Source organism: Camelus bactrianus, chromosome 3, assembly GCF_048773025.1.
Source record: "Camelus bactrianus isolate YW-2024 breed Bactrian camel chromosome 3, ASM4877302v1, whole genome shotgun sequence".
In the NCBI taxonomy this organism is placed as follows: Eukaryota; Metazoa; Chordata; class Mammalia; order Artiodactyla; family Camelidae; genus Camelus; species Camelus bactrianus.
In genome coordinates, this window is record NC_133541.1 from 93,998,083 (window position 1) to 94,013,349 (window position 15,267).

A 15,267-nucleotide genomic window follows, 5' to 3' on the forward strand; every position below is an offset into this window, starting at 1 on the left:
GGCCTCTTTATAGCCTAATGATTTGGTTGGGGGTGGGGAGGTGAGATTATATAATTAAGATATAATTCACACACCATAAAACTTACTCTTTAAAAGGGTACAATTTAATGACTTTTTAGCATATTCACAGAGTTGTACAATCATCACCAAAATCAATTTTAGAATATTTTCATTATCTCAAAACAAACCACCTTGTCTCCATTAGCAGTCACTCCTCATTCCTTCCACCTCCAGACCTGGCAATCACTAATTTATACATTCAGTCTTTATAGCTTTGCCTATTCTAGACATTTCATTAAAATTCAATCATACAGTATTGTTTGGCCTTTGTATGTGGTTCCCTTCACTTAGCGTTTTTAAGAATCATCTATGCTGTAACATTTAGCAGTACCTTATTCCTTTTTACAGTTAAATCTATTCCATTACATGAAAACACCATATTCCATTTACCTATTTATCAGTTGGGTTTTCTCTACTTTTCAAGTACAGGTTTTTGTGTGGACATGTTTTCACTGTTCTTGGGTATATACAGAGGGGTGACTCATAAGGTAATACTGTATTTTACCTTTTTGAGGAACTGCTAAACTATGTTCCAAAGCAGCTATATCATTTCACATCCTCACCAGCACTACAGTCCTCCACATCTTAACCAACATTTGTTACTGTCCATCTTTTTGATTATACTCAACCTAATGATTTTTTGAAAAACTTCTTTGCTGAAACAAAAAGCTGTATGGGACCATCTGTAATCGCCAATATTACTCTGCTCAGTGAATCTAAATTTTCCTATTGCTTTAAATATCAGGGCACACAGACTGCAAGCATTCTGCCATAACAAAAGAATTTGATCCAGTGCACAAATGATTAAAGATAGACATGTGAAAACATGAGAAAAAGGAATCTACATCCTTCATTATCCTTGTCTGGGTCTCTTCCCAATACTGCCTCCTTCATTTTCAGGAACTGCCCTACCCCAGACACTTAATTTAGCCAAAGCCACAAATTTCAAAGATCATCAAGTTTCCTGGTGTTATACATCTTATAAAATCAAAACTTGACTTGTGAGTACTGATAGAAAACTTGGGAGGAATATTTGCCAATGAGGCTTGGGGGAGGGGAGGAGGAGATACAGGGCACTACTTCTTTTAGAGGAAGGGGATTTTTTATTATAAGTTATATATATTATAAAACTTTAAACAAGAGTGAAAAAGACTTTCACTTTTTATATTCTAAATATCTGAAAATCCTATAAAGAATATGTAACACTTATTAAGCACAAAAGGATCATTTTTTTATTCCATAAGAAATCCTTTAGTTTTTTAAAGAGCAGATCCTGTCATATACAAGCTCTTATTGTAATTCTATGAATTAAATCCCGAAACCAAATCCAGCAATCTGAGGCTGTGAGCTATAGGGGCCAGTAGCCTGAAAACAGCTTACTAGTTGAATAAATCATCTCTTTACTACAATAATGGAAACTTATTAGCTATAGCACTGAAAGTAGTAAGCTTTCTTCAGTTTTCTAGAAATTCAAATTTTTAAAAAATCCCCAACTTAAAAAAAAAATTCTTTTCTTTTTTAATTTTCTTTGGGGGGGTAATTTATTTTATTTGCTCATTTATTTATTTTTAGAGGAGGTACTGGGGATTGAACCCAGCACCTTGTACATGCTAAGCACATACTCTACCACTTGAGCTAAACTCTCCCCTGCCAAAATCCCCAAGTTTTGAAGATGAAAAAAAAAAAGTATTATTCTAGTTTCTGCAAACAGACATCATCATCAGCATATAGTACTGTGGTTTCAAGAAAAACAGAGGAAAAAACCTCCAGCTCACTTTAAGAAAAATGCTGTATTCTTCTTATTTTCCTACATGAGATTCTCAAGGTCAACTGGGACTGGGGTTTTGTTCTGAGTCCACCTGGTACAGTCATTCTGGTTATCTATTCTGTTCACCTGCTCACGTTTTCAGTCTTTTACAATCATATTCATAAATCTATATCAGGGGAAATTAGACTATTCTCCAATACAGATTATTAAAATTTACTTTCCTATAAAGATTTCTCACTTGAGCTGAAAGATCAAGCTTTTTTCCCCAAAGAATCTGTCTACATATGTAAGTTTTTCAGCTCTTTTCATTATATGTCTATTAACCTCCAATCACAAGGCATCTGTGATTTTTCACATTTACTTGGTCTAAAAAAAGATGACTTTAAAATATATACCAACCTTTGCCTCTAAATCCAAATTATCTTGAAAGTATTTAGGCACAAGAGCTGGTTATGTGCCAGCAGATGTTTTTAGTTCTGAACTTGCAGTTATGGGTGTTTGAAAAGTGAAAAAACTACAGCATAGCTAGGTACAGTGGATTGGTGGAAGCTCTTAATGACAAGTTAAAATTGGTGAGTCAATTTATAAGCTGGAATTAGTAACTTTAAAAGTGTGACTTGGTCTAGGTATAAGAGAGAAGAAAGTGTTAGGAACAGTGATGACATTTAAAACCAAAATTTTAAGAAAGCTGTCAAGGCGTTTGCAGTCTCTGCTTCACTCTCATCTCTATACTGACCAGCACACACTGAACAGAAGCGCCTGCTCATTTCTTACTAGATTAGAAACTATAATTCTTTACAAAAGGACACAGGCAGAGGAATAATGGTCAAGAGACACTCGTGTCTGCAGACTCATCTGGGCCTTAGGCTCACCTTCTATTTTCCCTCATAGTTATGACTCAACTAGTTTGTTCTGGCTTACTGAGATTTCCACTGCATTGTAGATGCTGACGTTTCAAAACAAAACAACAAAAAAACCCTTTACAAACCTTATGTTTCCTCTTGCCTTTGTTGGAAACTTTTTCTGAGGCTTGTTTCTGAGCCTCTCTTGTGTGCTTTTCTGGCACATTTTTCTTTTCTCCCTTGGGTGTCTCTGTTTCTTTGTAAGGCTTTCCTGGTATTCTAGTCAAGAGATTCAGGTCAATCTTCACAATAAGTGGATACCTGTCATCAGGCTCACTGAGGGGTGAGAGAAGTTCCTTCTCTTCCATAGGAGAGAACATTCGTTGCCGAAAAAAGCTATCTTCTTCCTCCACTGAGGAGGGTTTAACCGGAGTCCTATTACTCTCAGGGTACTTAGGAGTTTGTGAGGAAGGAGGAAGGCTCTCGCTTTCATCCGAATCTGAGGATGAGGTATCTGTTTCTATGATTTCCCTTGATTTCTGGGAAGATTTGCTTGTTGACTTATATTTCTTTTTCTCTGCTGAAGGTCGAGGGGAAGATTTGGACTCCTTTTTTATATTAGGTTTCCTTGAGCCTTTGGTGGCTGCTTTGTGTCTGCTGGAGGGCATGCTGGTAGCCATGTCTACCGGGGTTTCACTTTCTATCTTCAGGCCTCCGCGGGGCTCTTCAGCAGCTGCCTTCTCAGCCTTTTTGGGTTGTTTTTTGCCTACAGTTCTCCTCTGTGCTGTGCTGTCACTCTGCGCAGGAGACTTCTGCCTCCCGCGTCCACTTTCTGATCCCTTTTGGACGGTTTTGGACTCTCGTCCAGGAGTAGCGGAACTTGTTTCTTTAGAACCGCCTGCATCAGTGTAGTTGTTCCCTGTGCCCTGTTCTCGGCCTTCCTTTTTATATCCTTGAGATGATGGGATGTTACTGTCCACAGAAGAAGCTGGTGACACTTTATGTGGGTTCACTTTATTCAGCCAATTATCAAGTTGCCATTTGTTTGTGGGTGGCGGTTCAGGCTGAAAAAACAGAGAAATAAGTATGCTTTTTCAATACTGAAACTTTCTCCCTCCTTTATAATCTCAAGGAAAACAAAAAACACAATGCCTAATGCCACAAAGGCATTTGGTTTTCCACAGTTCTGACTGAACCAAAGAAAGGGCTAAAAGTATTGACTAACAGCTCTAATCATTTGAATAAAAAGACAAACAATGTTATATATGGTCTTTAAAAAATTAAATATTCCTGCTAGGAATTCAGCTTCAAAGGCAAAAATTACATATGACCATATAGTATATTTAATTCCAGAAAGTAAACAAATGATGTAGGTACCAAAAGAGATTTTTAACCACATTTTATCAACCTCCAGTAAAATTATACTACTTAAGGCTTTTTAAATTCACCATAACCAGAAAACATGAATTACCACTTTGAAACACAAAAATAAAGCCCGAAGTAAAGAAATCCAACTTTTTAGTGACCTGAAATATGACCTCAAATAGTTCCTAATCTAGACCAAACATGCTTGTCACATAACATGGAAACTGAAGTAACTAGGTTTCCTCCCAGACATATAGTTCCATTTCTTTTTGTCAGAATATGTAATCTTCTTTTCTTCATTTTTTATATTTGAAGCAAGTGTTAACTGGCCATCACCGGGGTGTGTGAGGGCCTGTGGAAGGCAACCCCTGCCTCTCTCTCACCTCAGGAGATGCACTCTGGGATGGCTCATTTGCCTCACTGTCACTGGAACTACTTTCACTCTCTGAGTCAGATCCAGAGCTGCTTTCAGATCCACTGTGGCTGCTAGAATCATCCCTGGAGTTATCTGCTCCTTCACTATTATGGTGTGAAGGTTCAGAGTTACTAAAAGAGATAAAACATATAAATGACCAAATATTTTATTTTTTAAAGTGGCAACATGAGAGCATCCAAATCTGACAACCAACTTTATTTAAAATGTTTACTATTTGTTAAGCTCTTATAATTCTATTAATGCAGAACTTCATTATAAATGAAATAAATCCTTCCTTAAAATGTTTCTGATATGTTGCTCATTCACCAGCACTTACCTTTTAAAAACAGGTTTATTGAGGTATAAATTATATACAAAAAAATCACCCATTTTAATTGTACAATTCAATGATTTTTAGTTAATTTACAGAGTTGTATAACTACCATCACAATCAATAACATTTACTTCATAAGGTTAGCTACTGTGTCACTACAGTCTTATCAGGTTGACCTCACCACTCTAAATAAAACAAGAAATAAAAGCATGCCTACCTTCCTGGTGTACTCCTTGGCATTGTCTTATCACAATCCTAAAATTAAAACATGAGAGGAAATCTGTGAATGAATAATAACATTTTATCTGCTTAATGTGAACAATATCTGAAATCTTAACAGAAAAAGTGGCTTCTCTAATGTATGCATCAATGGTCACCTAATATTTATGAAATACTGTTTTTAACCTAAAGAATAACTAACTGCCAGGGTAAGATTAAAAGCTTTGTTAATAATTCTTCTTGTTAACAATCTCATGCTTTATGAGTACATTCTGAAAGGTAAGTATTAAGGAAAAGCCAATTTTTTTTAAATATGAAAAAAAATGGAGGTTTAAAGACAAAGCAGAGAACTACAACATTTCAGTATCAGAAAGCAGGAAGAAGTTTATTTTAAATAACTGGATCATAAATGTATTATTCAATTATAATTCTTTAAAAATATAATAAACAAGTACTATATGAAACTGACAAAATCATATAGTAGTAGACACACCTGTTCCCCATCACTGTCTTCACTGCTGCTTAGTTTTAAGTCATCTTTTAACATACTGGAGGGAAAAGGCAGAAAGGATTATTATTTTTGGAACATTTTACCATGGCATACCATGGTATTAAATACCTACCAATAATTCTAGAAATAATCACTGTAGGAGCCAATGACTTAAATGAAAAATAGAGAAGTAAGTCTTAGTCTGTCTTGTGTGGTTCATATCAAGAGTAAAAACTGAGGGAGGACTTTAACATTTTTAGAAGCTTCACCTTTTTCATAAATAAAATATTTATTCATCTTTCTTTTCTAATTAAACAAAAGCCACCTCCTACAAACTCTTATACTCACTTCTGTTACCTCTAATTTTTCTCTAATTGCATATACACACACTCATTCATTATTAAAACAAATTATACTACAGCCCACTAGATAAATACAACTCCTAAAAAGAAGGGGGATAAAATGAAAGTACCAACAAGAGATACGTACACTTGGGTAACTGAAAACTAGAACACAAAATCAAAGTTCTAGGTCATAAATGCCTTGCTATGAAAACCGAGGGCCCTCTATAGAAGAAATAATTTAGGGTAAGAACCTTGGCTATACAACAGAAATAACCATGTACAAATTAAAAATAAACTTCGGGTTCCAAATCTTCCTTGATTAAAATTCAAATCACTTTTAAAAAACACAAATACTGTAAGTTGATGGATTCCTGGAATTGGTTTTTGAAAGTAAAATTACAGATTTAATTTTTCTTTAAGGCCGTAAGATCAAAACCAAAATTAAAAATTGAGCAATAAACCAAAAACATTACTTGCCTTTTTACAGGAAAGGAAAATGTAATACAAAGCTTAGGGAGAACTACAACTAGAAAAATGCTTAATTTCTCATTACCACTAGTTCCATTATCTTTCTTCTTAAAATGTCATGACAGTCTCCAATCAATGGGGAGGAAATCTTCTTTCACTCCAGTAACTACTTATACTTCCCCTGAAAGCCTAACCTAAGTTTCTAAATCTGACTCCAAATTCAGAGCATTGCATTAAAAGATCATCTTGAAACAAAATAACCGGTTGATTACAGAATTATGAAAAGTGTTTTAAGGCTGACCAATTATGTGAGACAGATGAGAAGAATTTTCTTTTGGACAAGGGCTTAGTGCATCTGTATGACTGATTTCCAGTAAAGAAGTGTACTTACTCCGAATTCTCTCAGCCCTTATGATTTAATAATGGCAACTCAATGAACCTGTTTACACATGTGAATATGTCAAAGCTTGAACCAGACTGCTCAAGGTCCTGCACGCTTTTATCCCCTCAGCAACCAAAGTGATATGCACATATATGGTAAGCTCCCATCAGTTGTCTGCATATGAATAAATAGGAATTTACATAATTTGAATTCTTCAGCAATGAGGGGAAACTTCTTGCATTCATGTATTTTCATTCTCACTCAGTTCTCCCTATGTTTAGCTGAAGAGGCTAAGGTTATCAGTATAGATTGTGGTTATGGCATAGAGAAGTTAGCACTGTTGCCAGTTTCTTCAGAACTTTGTTTTAATCACTGGGTTAACTTGTAGTCTCAGGAATTCAGTAGTCCGTTCATTCCTTTAAGCTGGATTTTATTATCATCCAGTATACCAAACTGTTAAATTCTGATATATATTCCTGGGTCTACCTACAAAATAGAAGTAGGAAAATCTACAGATAGTACAACTATGTTGTTTAAAGATTCTACATTTAGTGGTTAAATGGAGAGTTTACTAAGAAGAATCCTGTCTTTTTTTCCATGTCTTTTTTCTTAAAAACAAACAACAACAAAACAAACATAAACACACTCTGAGAGATGAGGAAAAACTGTAATGGCAGAGTAGGGGTAGGCAAACTATGGCCCACATGCCAAATCCAGACCACCACCTGTTTTGTAAATAAAGTTTTTTGGAACATAACTGTACCCATAGTCTATGGCTGCTTTCATGCTACAGTAGCAGAGCTGAGTAGTTGAGACAGAGACCATGTGGCTCCTAAAGCCTAAAATATTTCACTATCTGGCCCTTTATATAAAAGTTTGCTTACCTCTGCCTTAGAAAGTTAAGCATACATTTCTAAGTGTTGTTCTAAACCTCCAGACACCTACAGTTAGACATTTAGCTTAAAAAACAAACAATAAGCTTACTAAGCAATAAACTTACGATTTAGACTGGTGCCCATTTGAAGTTTTAGAAGGATTATATCTTTCTAGAACAAAAAAGAATGCAGAAATTAGCAACAGTACTGCTATTTATATTTTAAAATATCTATCTGTATATCCACAAAGAAAGATAAATCAAAGATATTATTCTTTATCCATCAAACTGGTAACACTTTAAAGTGCCTTAATATGAAATACTGGTAGAAACAGGCACATTCATGCTATTGGTAGGATTATAAACTCATATAATCTTTCTGGAAGGCAATCTGATAATATTATCTTATCATACTGAAATGCACAATCCACTGGCCCAGCAATTATAATGAAAGGAATTTACCTTACAGGTATATCTGGAGGAACACACACACACACACACACACACACACACAGTTTATTATAGTATGGTTTGCAACAGCAGAAATGGAAACAAATGCACATCTACTGGGGACTAGTTAAATCTATTATGGTATCTTAATATATTATAACATAATCTTGTTAAAAAGAATACACTAGAGCTTTATACTGATAGAATAACAGTTCTAAAACAAATTAAGTTAAAAAATAATAAAATTTTAAAAATTAGATAAAGTGAAAAACACAGGTAGTAAAGAGTAGCTGCAACTTATCTGCCATATATTTGCCAACAGTTAGCTTTGGGGCGAGAGGATGGGGGAAGAGTAGTAGAAGGATAAGATAGCCTTTAAAAAGTTTAAGAGAAAATGTAAACTTTCTGGCCTATAGCTAGCTATTTACCACATATCAACAATCTTGGGTTCCTTTTTCCAATAACTGCAGCTTTAAAGCAGAACTAAGAAATGGATACATAGAAAAAGTTTGTTAACCTTATAATGGGTATTATCTTAGTTTTGTCTCTTTGCTTTAAGATCACTAAAGACAACAAGCTAAGGATTAAAAAGCTCCACATTTTAATCTCCCAAAACAGCTTATTTACTAGTGTAAATCGACCTCATTTAAGAAGTTATTGCTCTTGGCAAAGAAACATTTGTTTTTTTATTTTTTTACATAGTTTTTAGAGAGCTATATGGTGAAGCCCAAACATTTGCTAGGTTCCTGACCTTACCACTGTTAACTGACACAGTCATCACCTCTTCAAACCACACTTGAATTCCCCAAGGCTACTGGCCTCTCAAGTTCTTCTGAGAGTCCAAGAGAGTAGAGGTGGAGGGGGTTTGTGTAGCAGACAGCAGACTTTCTTCCCAGACCAAAAGCCCCAGGAAGGATAAATAAATATGGATACAAGAAGAGAAGAGCCATGGTAAGCTACGATGACCTCTTCTTGCCTGGAGTTTTACCATCACAGAACCAAGTATCTTCATGAAGAAGATGAAAAGACAGAAGAATGGCTCTTGGGGTTATGGGGTACTTATCAAACTGAATTCATGAACTCTGAACTATTAGTTCAAACACTTAATAATAAAACTAGTTAATTCTGATCTCTAATTGTCTATAATTCTTCAATTTTAAAAATTTATTTAGGGGGGATTAGGTTTGTTGTTTATTTATTTATTTTTTAGTAAAGGTACTGAGGATTGAACCCAGGACTTCATGCATGCTAAGCATGCACTCTACCGGTGAGCTATATATACCCTCCCACTATGATTCTTCATTGTTTAAGCCGATTCAGTTCAATTCATTACTAAGCACTGGATCATAAAAACTGGGATAAGATATACAAAAGAATTATTAAAGAAATATATGATGTGACCATGAGAAATGTATGCTCTATAAACAGCTTGATTTCAAAACCAAGAGGAAAAGAAATACTTACTTTGTTCTCCAGGGCCAAAATTGGACTGCTGAGACTCCTAAGAAAAAGGGACATAAAATTACAGAGTGACATTAAGAGAAAAAGTTTCATTAGAGAAAAATGCTCCAAATTAAACTATTCAATTCCAGTTAATTCAATGAAAGCTCCTGCTGAGTTCCTAAGAATGCATAAAAGAAAAAAAAAACACTGAAAGAATTTAATGATTCCATCTGATCACCCTCAGTAATACTGTGGTCAGTAACAGTTTCCCACAGTTTCATACAAAAAGCGTCAAGCTATCTAATAGTGTTTCTTTACCATTCACTTCTTTTTAGCAGCATCCATAGTACTCATATCCTAAATTGATTCTTGGTCTTAAGGAAATGTAATTTTTAAAAAGTAACACTAAAAGCCATATGCTAGAGTGAAAACAGCTGTACAACACATACAGTCTCAAAATATACCATGTCTATGGACTAGCAAACCCTGCATGATTGTTCCCAATTATTCCCATGTCATTTTACTCCCCTTCACTGTTCCCAATATCTTACAAACAATTAGCAACTTGAGGAAGGGATTTGTCATATACTTCTTTGTAAGTGTTATACTAGCACCGTGTCTGGCACTCAGGAAGCACCAGCAAAAAGAAAACCAAAATGTCACTGTCACTGAAAGAAACATGACTTTTCAAACTCATCTATCATGACCAGAACAGCTGTTCCACATGTGCAGATGGTGCATTCTTCCAGGTTAAATCTGTGGTACACAACGTAGTACTAAAATTACACAAACATCCCTATCATCCTTAAAAGCTTACTTAAAAGTAAACACAATCTTCCTTTAATGACAGAATTATCTGTGAAAGAGAAATCCAAGCAGTATTGAAACTAAAATACAGTTTGCTGTTAAAAAAAAAAAAATTGCAAACCTACATCAATGGTGAATGATTTTCAAAAAAGATGTGAAGATTATCCAACAAGGAAAGAATTCTCTTTTCAACAAAAAGTGCTGGGACAAGTGAACAGCCATATGCAAAAGAACAAAAGCCGAATGCTTACCATAGACGATATAAAAAAGATTAACTTGATGTGGATCAAAGACCTAAATGTAAGAGAAAAAACTACAAAACTCTGAGAAGAAAATGTAGTGCCAAATCTTAACCATCCCGGATTTGGCAAAGAATTCTTACAAATGTCACAAAAAGCACAAGACACAAAAGAAACACATAAACTGGACATCATCAAAATTAAGAACTTTTGTGCTTCAAAGGACACCATCAAAAAAATACAAACACAACATATTAATTGGGAGAAAATATTTGCAAATCATATTTCTGATAAGAAACTGGTATCTATAATATATAAAGAGCTCTTACAGCTCAGTGATAAAAAGCCAAGTAACTCAATGAAAAAAATGGGCAAAGGATCTAAATAAACACTTTGCCAAGGATGATATACAAATGGCCAAAAAGCACATGAAAAAATGTTCAACATCATTTGTCACTGGGGGGAAATGCAAATCAAACCCACTTAATGTCGACTAGTATGGCTAGAATCAAAAAGACAACAAGTGTTGATAAGAATGTGGAGAAACTGGGAGCCTAGAGGGAATACAGAGTGGTGCAGTTAACTGCTTTGGAAAGCATTCTGGCAGTTCCTCAGATAACTAAAAATACAGGATTACCATATGACTCAGCAAATCTGCCCCCAGGAATATAATTGAGCGAAACAAAAACATATGTCCACACGAAACCTTGTACACAGCATTATTCATAGAAGCCAAAAGCTCGAAACAACTCAAAAGTCCAACAGCTAATGAACTGTGTAAACAAAACACAATATACATCCATACAATGGAATATTATTTGGTCATAAAAAGGAATGAAGTACTGATACATGCTTGAAAGAACCTTGAAAATACTATACTAAGTGAAAGAATCCAGTTGTAAGAGACCACATACGGTATGATTCATTTACACAAAATGTCCAGAAAAAAAGAAATCCATAGAGAGAGGAGATTGGGTAGGGTTGGGAGGGGGACAGAAGGAAAAAGGGTGATAACTAAAGAGTAGGGAGTTTCTTTTTGAGGTGACGAAAATGTTCTAAAATTTGACTGCAGTGATGGTTGCACATGTCTATGAATATACTCAAAATTATTTAATTGCACATTCTGATTGGGTGATTGCATGGTATGTGAATTATACCTCAATAAACCCATTCCAAACAGCCTTTAAATAGACCAGTGGCTAAGAGATTACTCCTGTGAATTTTATTTAAACTAAAAAGTATTCACCCCCCTGAATGGCTAATTGTCTTATACTCATTTACACAATAAATGGCCTACAGGTTTAATAGCCCAAGCTTTCAAGTAATCTCTGACTTCTTCTCACCTCTGACAACAGTCAGACAGCACGTTACCAAATATGAATGGATTCTGTCTCCAAACATCTACTAAATGCAACAACTTCTACTTTCCATCTACACTGCAAAGACTAGGTTCTCACCTTTCTTCATGTATGAAGGCCATCTAATGGATCTTCCGGGCTCTAGTCTCTCTCTTTCACTCAACTACAGCCTCTAGTTGACCTTTCTAAAGCTGAAGTCTTAGTATGTGTCATCATTACTCTCCTATTTTTCACAGAGCTGCCAACGGCTCTTTTACTCCTATGGATAAAAACTAAACTCCTTGATATAACATTCACTCACATGTCTAAGTACTGGAAAAACAGAATAAGCAAAATCAGGCAAACGTTTTGTGTACTCATGGAGCTTAATGTCAATGGCTATCTTTGCAAATACTCATGCAAATCGAGGTAATATAGCAATTGTGTTAAATATAACGAAGGACAAACACTTAAACAGTATTAAATAAGAGGTTATAATTGTGTGTGTGTGTGAGCATGCATGTGCATGAGGTGGGGGGAGAGAAAGAGAAACACACAAACACACACACGTCTGGTCAGGAAAATAAGCAAAGGCTTCCTTGAATAGATACTGTTCAGGATGAGATATGAATGATATGTAGAAAGTAAACTGGGAAAGGAAGGGAAAGGAAAGCCTTTGGAGTGGAGAGAACATCATGTGTAAAGGCCAGAAACGACAGGAGCACAGCTAGTATAAAGAACTAAAAGGCAGCCCATGGTAGGAAAAAGTATAAAAGGAAGAGTGTTAAGAAATTAGACTCAGGACCAGAGAAGCTAGATCATATAGCTTGTAGACTTTATAGAACATATTAAAGGTTTGTGGATGTGTGTAGTTTACTAAGAAAAATTATATGACCACATTTGCACACTGTGATGACCACCTTGGCTGTTATGTGAAGAACAGCTTTGAGAAATCTAGAATGGAAGTTAAATTAGGAGATTACTGCAGTGGTCCAAGAAGGAGATGACTACAGCTTGAACAAACTTGTCTCCAAGCTTTTTTTGATCATAAACTCCCCATCACTGCAAAATTTTTGCATTTGTATCTCCCAAATATGTATAGTGTATATTATATGTATATTATTTAACTATTATACAAGACCAAAATATTGAAATTTTAAAAGGCTCATATAAAATGAAATGAATATTTTAGAGTAATTTTTAAATTATATTTGTCAATGGCGAGTACACTTTTCTTAAACATATAAAAAATAGTGCTTAAAAGGTCTGACACTAAAACTGGCTTATTTTCACGTTAGGTTTCATTGCATATCACAAAGACACAGCCACACAAATCGAAGAAGTGCGATACTGACCTAATTTTTTATCTTATACCTTAATTATGCAAAGATTTCTGTTGAAATTGAGCTAACAGACTTCCAATGTTCATAGATACAAATCAGTTTTTCAAGAAAATAAATTAAAAGGTTGCATTTTAATATTTTTAGGAAAAGGTTCAAAACCCACTGAAGTTACAAAATTCTGTTTCCAAGCCTTTAAAGTTTGCACATATGACAGTCATCATGGTTTTTGTCAACAATAAAAAATACATAATGACATTATTTTTATAATGTTTTCCTAGCTTGAGGCAGGTATTTTTCATTCATTGTTAAAACGTTTTTACCCTGAGAAGACAAGAAGGTTTATTATTCTTTTAAAAATATGCTAAGAGAAGATCTAGCATATTTGGGACTTGTGTGTGTGACAGTGAGAGGAGAGAGGGAGAGCAGAGTGAGGGAGGGAGTAGAGAAAAGGGAAGGAGGAGAGAAGAGGGAGGGAGAGAAAGGGAGGGAAGGAGGTGTCTAATTCATTTTTAAATGAGATAATTCTTGTATGTCATTAAACAAATAATCAGTGAACTTCTAGGTTAATATAAAAGATATCTGGGAGTGTCACACAGGTTCCACATGAAGACAGAAGGAGGGAAGAGAAACTATACTTTAGGCTTTAACTTGTTATAGCTTTCTTTGGTCCACAAAGAAGTAGCTCTTCAAGTATTTTATAACTGAAAAAGAATCTAACAAATATCTTAAATTAAGACTACCAGAAGCACCTATACTTTCATCCATCTGTATACAGCTAAGTTTGTACACTGCATGATTTATTCTAATATTTGTTTTTTGAATCTTCAGCTTTGTTTCCTAAGCCTGTTTCAACAGTGTTTCCTGACAAAGGAGTGCATTTTAGTATGTTCTCTCTGTGTTCCCTCTGTACTGGATTTCCATCATTTTCCCTGGAGCAGAAAGACCAAGCTTTTAAACAAAGGTATAAAACACTGGAGGAAACCACAAAAGATCTTTAGTAACATTTTATTAGACTTGATGTATATTTAAGGCCGAATTGAATATCACAACATTCAAAATATCACCAATTACGAATTACTATGCTCTCATAGTTTCATTAGTTACTATCTCAAGGCACCTGTTACACACTAAAAGCGAAGTTAATAATAAACATGCATGTTCAAATTATCGATGATAATCTGGATTTTTTTTCCTTCTGTTTTCTGCTTATGGCATCTTTGTTTCTACCTTGTGGTGGCAGACTAAGAGATCGCTCACATTAGGAAAAGGAAAATTTCAACTCTGCCATTTTCTTATTTGCTCTGAAATGCATGTTAGTGTTATTTTCATTCATATTTTCACAGCAGATAGGTCTTTTAAGCCACTTGTGTACACTAGTGAAGATTAGCTGAATTAAAACCAGTTAATATAATCTGTAAATCACTGTAACCAAGCATACTTAAAAGTGCAATATGCCACAGTTAGGAAGAGCACATGAATGAGAGCAATTCTATCAACTTTTCCACACTCAGAAGACCTAAACTTCTCTTGGGATAACCTCACATACCAGAAATAAAATGTGACAATCTGCCACTCAGATCAAGAGAAGTAATACATGATTATTTGATTTTTTCTTTTATTTTAAGATTAAAAAGTAAATAAATTGGTATTTTTAGAACTAAAAAATAAGAGTAAAGTTTTCATTCTCCCACAACACTGGGATATATGCATTCTACTTTAGAGAGCACTGACTTGTCATAGTGGTAACAATAAATTTGGAGAAAAATGAACGAAACTGAAAGATATTAAAGGAGTTAAAATCACTAGGGCTTAGTGACAGTCCATGAGGCGTGATGGAGAGAGAAGTGCCAAACATAACTCCCATAAGGTTTTTTTGCCTTCACTAAGATAGGAAATAGTACAAGAGGACCATGCTTGTTTCCTTTTTGTTTGCTTTTTGGTTGGGAACTAGCGGGGATAATTATGAGTTCTTCCTACAAGATGCTTCAAAGGCACCTGAAACTCAACGTCTAAGAAGTGTCAAGTATAGAGCTGGATACATATATGTGGAATGCAAATATGGTCTGAAATTAAAATAAAAATTTGTG

At 34.9% G+C, this 15,267-nt stretch overlaps 1 protein-coding gene across 3 annotated transcripts in view; it reads right to left on the minus strand.

Annotated features, from left to right (window-relative positions):
- AFF4 (ALF transcription elongation factor 4) overlaps window positions 1–15,267 on the minus strand; it is a 75,394-nt gene that overhangs the window by 20,192 nt on the left and 39,935 nt on the right. For all 3 annotated transcript variants that reach the window (XM_074360661.1, XM_074360660.1, XM_010971608.3), the window contains 6 exons: window positions 9,476–9,512; window positions 7,688–7,733; window positions 5,497–5,551; window positions 5,002–5,039; window positions 4,419–4,581; window positions 2,817–3,734 (listed from right to left, as the gene is read on the minus strand). In XM_074360661.1, the coding sequence (XP_074216762.1) occupies window positions 2,817–3,734; window positions 4,419–4,581; window positions 5,002–5,039; window positions 5,497–5,551; window positions 7,688–7,733; window positions 9,476–9,512 (1,257 nt within the window). The remainder of the gene's footprint in view (window positions 1–2,816; window positions 3,735–4,418; window positions 4,582–5,001; window positions 5,040–5,496; window positions 5,552–7,687; window positions 7,734–9,475; window positions 9,513–15,267) is intronic.